The 7,566-nt window shown below is 37.7% G+C and overlaps 1 protein-coding gene across 1 annotated transcript; it reads left to right on the top strand.

Moving 5' to 3' along the window:
* The first annotated feature begins 2,557 nt into the window (after nucleotides 1–2,557).
* Nucleotides 2,558–5,009, top strand: CLDN8 (claudin 8). The gene has a single exon (XM_081077505.1). It carries the CDS (start codon nucleotides 2,659–2,661, stop codon nucleotides 3,334–3,336), a length of 678 nt encoding a protein of 225 aa, XP_080933631.1. The 5' UTR covers nucleotides 2,558–2,658; the 3' UTR covers nucleotides 3,337–5,009.
* Nucleotides 5,010–7,566: the final 2,557 nt, after the last annotated feature.

Genomic DNA, 7,566 nt, shown 5'->3' with positions numbered 1-7,566 from the left:
CGTGTATAGGTTGCCTTGTAGTTCTGAATTAAAGAACAGTAAAAATGTTATTAATCTGAAGTTCTCTAATGACTGCTATCTGAATTTTGCAGGCAAGTTAATCATCTCAGTAGAGACAGAGTATTATAGAAAAGTAGATAAACAGTTAATTTTACTTTTTAATCTTGGAGTTTAAGTCTCTTGGTCCCTAATGAACTTATTATTACCATTTCCCCCTGTCTTTCTCATTTTCCTTGACCTCTAGGGCACAATTATTTCAAATTATCATGGGATTAATTGGATCACTGTGTAATAAGAAACCTACCTGGATGCTCTGGGTTAGTTTCTGCTAGCGCAGTTAGCTCAATAATTATTTATTGTAAGCTTAGGGTTGTTTTTTACATTCTGATTCTAATCTTTTGGCTGGGCAATTCCAGTAGGAAAGTACTAATATTTTTGAAATGAGGAAAATATTTTTGTATGAAATAAGTTCCTGGTACAGCTCAGTGCTTAAGGGAAGAAAGGTTTAGTAGCATGAAAAGCAAACAGATACATCACTGCATATATGGGAGGCAGCTCATGAAGACCCAGGCTTTCAAATATATAGATACCTATTTTCCTCAAATTTTTCCATTTTTATCTGGATGTTTAGCAATTTGAAACACGGTGTCTAAAAAATACATCACACACAAATTTAGAAAATAAATTTTGATTTGATTACCAAAAAAAAATTTTTTCTGCTGTCATTATATCAATAATTATAATAATTTCTTTTTCATTTTCCAATTCTGTCCATCATGCCCCGTTCCCAGACTGAAAATGACAGATTGAAAAAAGAATCTGCTGATTTTATTTCAACTTGCCTTTTGTGGGTTGTAGATGAGTTTTCCCAAGATTAACCTATCTCCCTCTGTATCATGAGCCTGAAGGAGAAAATGCTAGATACTTTCTGTCAGCATAAGGGACACACTGCAAATTAGTCCTTAACAGGTCAACAAATGAGAACAATTACTGTAAATATCAAGCTTTAAATTTTCCTTTCTTACTTTCAACATGTTCAGTCTACTAAAATAAAATAATATCAACTTAAACGACTATATATTCCTTTTTTATGTTTTTAGAAGACAGTTGATTTTGGCATCATCCCCTCCCTACCACCATTTTTGTTTCCATAATCTCCGTAAAATACTCAGATTTTTTGGACCATTACACTTTCAAAGTTTAATAAGTGAGGGGGAAACACTTTCTCCCCTACTCACATTTAAGATAGTACGAGAAAGCAGAGAAGTAAAATTGTAAAGAAATTATAGTTTTTTTGTGATACAAACAGGAAAGGTATTAAAGTACAGCTTAAAGCTTGGAAAGACACGACAGAGGGCTCAAGGTGATCTTCAGAAGATCATCGCTAGCAGATTTTTCTCATATCAACATGTATGTTTATTTCAGTGACTGTTAAATCATCATTATTTTGAGAAGGAACAGTTCAAACTGCCCTATATTCAGGGGCTTCTAATTCCTTTTGCAGACATGGTATTGAAGACGTGTTGAGTTCAATCATTATAGTGACCTCGTCTTACAAAAATTTTGTTTAGAAATATCAGCCATTTGTATGGATCCAGGACTTGTATCATCTGCAGGTTTCTAGTTGCTTCAGTCCAATAGGACAGGGCAGCAAACATAAAGCAACAATAAGCCAGCAATCTGTAAATCACTTCATTATTCAATTGCTATCGCAGTGTTTGCTACATAAGATCAAATAGATTCTTTTTCTGGTTGTTTTTACAATTTTTTTCCTTATAAATCAGGATTCAAATTCCAATAGGTATTTTTTTCTTATACAGTGTTTGTTCCCCCCCCCCGCCCCCCCCGTAAATCAAGGTTCAAATTCCAATAGGTCGTTTTCCTGGCTCAAAAGAAAACGATATGTGTTTGGTGCCATGAAGGGACAACTTGTGTATTTAATTACTTGAGCCTCATTTCATCCTTCAGCATGGTCTGTTCCCTGATTTTATCCCAGCAGAGCCTGCTTTGAAGTTGTAGGCAAATTAAATCACCCTCTTGGATCCCATGTGTCCCAAAGAATGTGGTTCTCCAGGTATGAGAAATCTATCAATCCCCTACTCTTCTTTCACTCTGGCATGTTGACAAGTCCTAGCCAATTTCTTAGACTGACATTTTATTTTATACCTTTGCCACAGCAGCTCTTACTCAGTTTCAGAATTGCCTGTACATGGTGTACCTTTTCATGTGACAAGGGATTGGTGCATTTTTTGATGATTGTGCAAACATTCCTAATTATGCCTATAGGTAAACACACTGCTGTCTTCTTAGAACACTGAGAAGTACAAAGAATGTTTATATGCAAGTCCAGCCGTTCCAAGTATCTCTTGTCGGTTTAGACACACCTGGTTACCATCCCCCTCTTATTGGCCAAGAAAGTTGCCCCACCTGATTTGTAAGTTTACCTGTTCATGTGGGGGGGACAGGGAGGGGGGCTCAGCCAGCCAACACTGGATTTAATCCAGCTGGAAGTAGCAAAGCCGTTCTTATTTGAAAAACTACTGGGTTCTGAGTTCATTGCTAGAGGAACACTGTTCTCTCCCGGGGCACAGAGCACTTTGCTTCAGAGCAGCCCTACTACCTCAGGAGTCCAGACGGTCAAACCCATTGCAGAGGATAATGGCTACCTCTGCTCTGCAATACGCTGCACTGGTGCTTGGTGGTGCTGGCATGGTGGGCACAGTGGCTGTCACCATCATGCCTCAGTGGAGAGTGTCTGCCTTCATTGGAAGCAACATTGTGGTCTTTGAAAACATCTGGGAAGGACTGTGGATGAATTGCATAAGGCAAGCTAACATCAGAATGCAGTGCAAAATTTATGATTCCCTGCTGGCTCTCTCTCCGGACCTACAGGCATCCAGAGGACTCATGTGTGCTGCTTCCTTGCTGTCCTTCCTGGCTTTCATGACAGCCATCCTGGGCATGAAATGCACCAGATGCACTGGGGATGACAACAAGGCGAAGGGTCATATCCTGCTAACTTCTGGAATCATGTTCATTATCACCGGCCTGGTGGTGCTCATTCCTGTGAGCTGGGTTGCCAATTCCATCATCAGAGACTTCTACAACCCAATAGTGGATAATGGCCAAAAACGTGAGCTTGGAGAAGCCCTCTACCTAGGCTGGATCACGGCACTGGTGCTGTTGGCTGGAGGGGCAATATTCTGCTGTGCTTCTTATGGCAATGAAAAGAGCAGTAGCTACAGATACTCCGTACCTTCCCATCGCACAACCCCAAAGAGCTATCACATGGAAAAGAAGTCACCAAGTGTGTACTCCAAAAGTCAGTATGTGTAGTTGTGTGTATGTTTTAACTTTACCTATAAAGCCATGCAAATGACTAAAATGTCCACTATTTTCTAAAAATGGAACCCAAAGGAACATTGACTTGCCATTCTTAACTGCCGAACATTAATTACAGGAACTGTGCATCAGCTATTTATGATTCTATAAGCTATTTCAGCAGAATAATGAGATACACAGTGCTCTGATGGTTTTAGGAAGTGCAGTCAGTTTTCTAAAATGGTTCATACATCTTTCCCTTTTATCAGTTACTTCAAAATGACATTGTTAATGACTATTATTTTACAACTGTGATTTCTCTATGACATAGCATTCTGTATGTAGATGAGAGTGACGTTTATGTCTCACATAAATAGAGACAGGCTTATATGGTTCTATTTTAAATGAAATACTGATTCATTATGCTGAATAAACAGAATTCAACTATTGCTTTTCGGGGAACTCGGGGATAAGATTGAAGGCGGTTAATATTAATTGTTTAAAACCAGCTTAGCAATTAATGCACTTGATTTATAATGAAGGTTAAAGAGAAAGCTTTAATCAACTGTATAAAGGAAACTAAATGGCTTTCTGATATCCCGTTTTCCTAGCTTCTTTATGCTTTTCCTCTAGAGGCCTTCCTTTTCTTGTATATTAAATTAACATCTTTTAAAAGGCAGATATTTTGTTAAGGAGCTTTGCATTCAATCGGCTTTCCAGAGATATGCTAAGAGGAAAGAGAAAACTGTGATCTATGTAAACATGAAAGACTTCAGGAAAGTGAAAAAATTTTTTCCTCTTCAATTTTTGTGGTTAGAGAAAGATGCATTTTGACAAGAAATCCTATATGTGTGTGAATATTTTAATAACTACTTAAAAAAAGACTTTGGGATTTTATCAATATAAATAAGTAATGTATTATATTGGACAGAAAAGTAATGTATTGTGTTTTTTGCTGTCCAAAAAATAAAAACAAGTTGTACTTTATGAACTCCATCTTCTCCTATGTGGATTCCTAAGTCAAAATTGTCCTTTCAGTTGTCAAGATAAATTTCTTATTCCATTTTTGTTCAGTTTTACTAAGGTATAGAAATACAATATGTCTGTGTTTCCCCCAAATTTGATGCAATTGATCATCCCATTTGAAAGTTTATTATCTACATTTTTCCAGTTTAAGTGACTATGTATGTTATCTGCTTTATGTCCTTTGTATCAATAAATCTTTCTTTTATAGTAATTTGATATTATTTTTCCACTATTCTCCTTTTTTTATTATCATTAACTTGTAAAGAGTTTTTGAAAACCTGATATTTTGGGATCTCTAATTTTAAAAAGAATATCAAGGCCACATTTGAAAAATAAAGGTAGATGTGGCATTAATTTTTGAGAATATAAAATATCTTATGTCACTTAACAATACTATACCTTATAATCATTGAATTCATATACTAACTTTTAATGCAGATAATGTATTTGTAATTTATTAACATAGTACCATAGGTCTCAAATCTATATACTATAAATATGTATGTAATAGTCATCTGTGTAAAAACTTTGCATCATTAAATACATTTCTATCTCTGAGAAGTAGTATCAATTAATAAGAATGTTTAATGTTTGTGGGGCATGTATAATGTGCTAGGCCCTCTACTGTTTTATATGCATTATGTCATTAAATCTTTTATGAGACTGATACTAGTTCAATTCACAGATGAGAGCGTCTCAGAACAGCTCATTGATTACCCAATAGAGTCAGGACAAAAAATAAGGACTGTCTGACTTCATACCTCACGTTCTTTCTCTTCAGAAAAAGTAGATTTTCTTCAACACTGTCTGGTTTATAAATTGATTTTTGCATAAGGAAATGACATGCATAGCTACTGTTAGTTGGGAACATATTAGTGATTTTTTTCTGGGATTGGTGATTTTCCTACCGCTAAGTGCTAATTTGTCCTAGGCAATTTTTCCTTCTGGGGTCAAATCATTCATGAGAAGAGAAAAAAGAGAACTAGCTGAGCAGCTTGGAGAAGGAAACTCAATCTTCTAAGTGCTGGTCTTTAATCAAACATCCTTTTAACGTAGAAAGCTCTCCTGATTGTCTCAAACTCAATTTATTATTTCCCTCTTCTTTTCCATAAAACAGAATTACAACACTGGTAGTTTTCCTTATGGTATCAACTCTTGAGTATCTCTGAAATCTTTCTCAAACTTTCCACACTTAACTGTCATCTTGTTTCTTTTCTCCATAGTTGAAAAACCTTCTAGACTTGTGTTACTGCCCGTGGAACTTTCTTCCTGCAGCTATCTTCCATGTTCCCATCTTAGTTTTTGACATATGGCAAGTCAAGCCCCATAACTCCCTGCATATATTTCTCATAAGAATACTCCATTGCCTATAAGGTAAGTCCAAATGCCACATCAGATAACTGATAGGAAGCAGAACCTATCTTACAGTCATCACAGCAAGTTTTATAACACAGTAACGTTAGAGTATAACCAGTTCTAAAGTTGATGTCCAGAAACTAAAATAATTCACATGCCAGAGGTCTTCTTGAACATTCTCAAAGAGATGCACTGGAATCAAGAAATGGTTTGATTGGTGGCAAATTACATATAAGAGGACAACTTTATAATGTAGCTTTATAATGTAGTTTTATGGGAAAAACAATGCCATGTGATGGAAGCAACATGGAGGCAGAGGACGAGGTTTGATACCCTCTCTTTATAGCTGGTCTTCTTTTTTTCTTCCATACTGTACTACTTGCTGCTCCCACCAGGAACCCCTTTTGCTGATTCTGTATCCAGAATGACTCCCTCATAATGTAAAAACAGTTATTAATCTACATTATGCTAAGTGCTAGAGATACAGAGTTATTGTTTTCAAGGAATTTACAGTCTAACAGGAAAGGAGTGAGAAATATAATCTTTATTACATGGCTTCCATATGTGTGGTGCTTTTTCTTTATCAATTCTCTAAGAAATCTATGAATTACATATGAAATCATGAGAACACTGGGTCACAAAGAGGAGATATAAATATAGATAATGTCACCTGTATAGTATTAATCTCAAAGAGGTTAAATATATGTTTATATCTCTCCTCATTCAGGTACCTGTGCTCTTCCTACTGCAATATTGGCCTCAGGCATCCTTCCCAGACCTAACCTTCTGAACAATAAATGGCAGGCACCGCACCACCCTTTTCCCAAGGCTTCGCTGTGACTCACTGATTATAGCACTCCTTCCCGCTGAGTCCCAGGGTCAACCTAACCATCAGTCTTTGCTACACTTTAGGACCCCTGTCTCCCGTGTATACATAATGTACTGACTTTCAGTTTCTGACATTCATTTCCTCTTTGCTTGGAATGCAATGCATGTTTTTAGACTCCTATCTTAGGTCTTCTATTTTAAATTTGCCAGCTCTTTCCTTGTCCTGAGAAGGCCTCCCAGAGCTACCTAAACAGAATACCTGCAACCCCCTCCTCCCAATTGTGACCTCAGTACAATGCCAAGCAGAGCAGCAGTTGGAACCCAGCAAACAGGCAGAGAGCATGGAGGCTGGTTTTCTGCAAAGTTTCAGGTTCTGCCAGATTCCAGGAGGAAAGAGCAGCACTGTGTTCAGCTCCAAGAGTAATGAGAAGCAGGGATTCCTGGAGCAGAGGCCTGAGGCTAGGCCTTAAGCTTCCTGCTCGGGGTGGGGGTGGGGACATGGGGTCCGCCTGCTTCACAAATAGTCCTGGGAGGAGAGAGACATTTGAACAACTGTGACATTTTATGGAGATAATCTCGGCCTGCAAAACTGGAGACTCAAGCAAAGACTGATTCCTCCTTAATGTGGAGCCTCTGAGAGCCCTATAACTGAGAATGAGGGTACAGGCCACACACTGCTGGGAGCACAGAGGTTACTTCCCAGGGCTCTTTAGAGAGGCAGCAACTTTCAGGTCACTAGGTTGCCAGCCAACAGTGAGAATTCCTGCCACCCTAGGGTTAGCTATTACCGATTACAAAAACAACTTCCATGACAAAAGAGACCCTAGAATCATATAAGAGAACACCAAATGGGACTCAACAGCCAGGAAAAGGAAGTGTGAGCTGAACACCCATAACTGGCAGGCAACCTTTGAGGAAATGGATCTCCTGGGAGACAGGACATCTTATACAAACAAACAAATATCTGTAAGAGCCTGACACAAATCAAATTACAGATTTAAAAGCTTTGAGTAACTAAAGTAACAAGATTTTTTA

Source organism: Rhinolophus hipposideros (genome assembly GCF_964194185.1).
Source record: "Rhinolophus hipposideros genome assembly, chromosome: 2".
In the NCBI taxonomy this organism is placed as follows: domain Eukaryota; kingdom Metazoa; phylum Chordata; class Mammalia; order Chiroptera; family Rhinolophidae; genus Rhinolophus; species Rhinolophus hipposideros.
The sequence above is the reverse complement of the archived record's forward strand: the minus strand, read 5'-3'. Positions and strand labels throughout refer to the sequence as shown.

What these genes read in the sequence shown, in the direction of transcription:
- CLDN8 (XM_081077505.1), top strand. Translation starts at nt 2,659, where the DNA reads ATGGCTACCTCTGCTCTGCAATACGCTGCACTGGTGCTTGGTGGTGCT.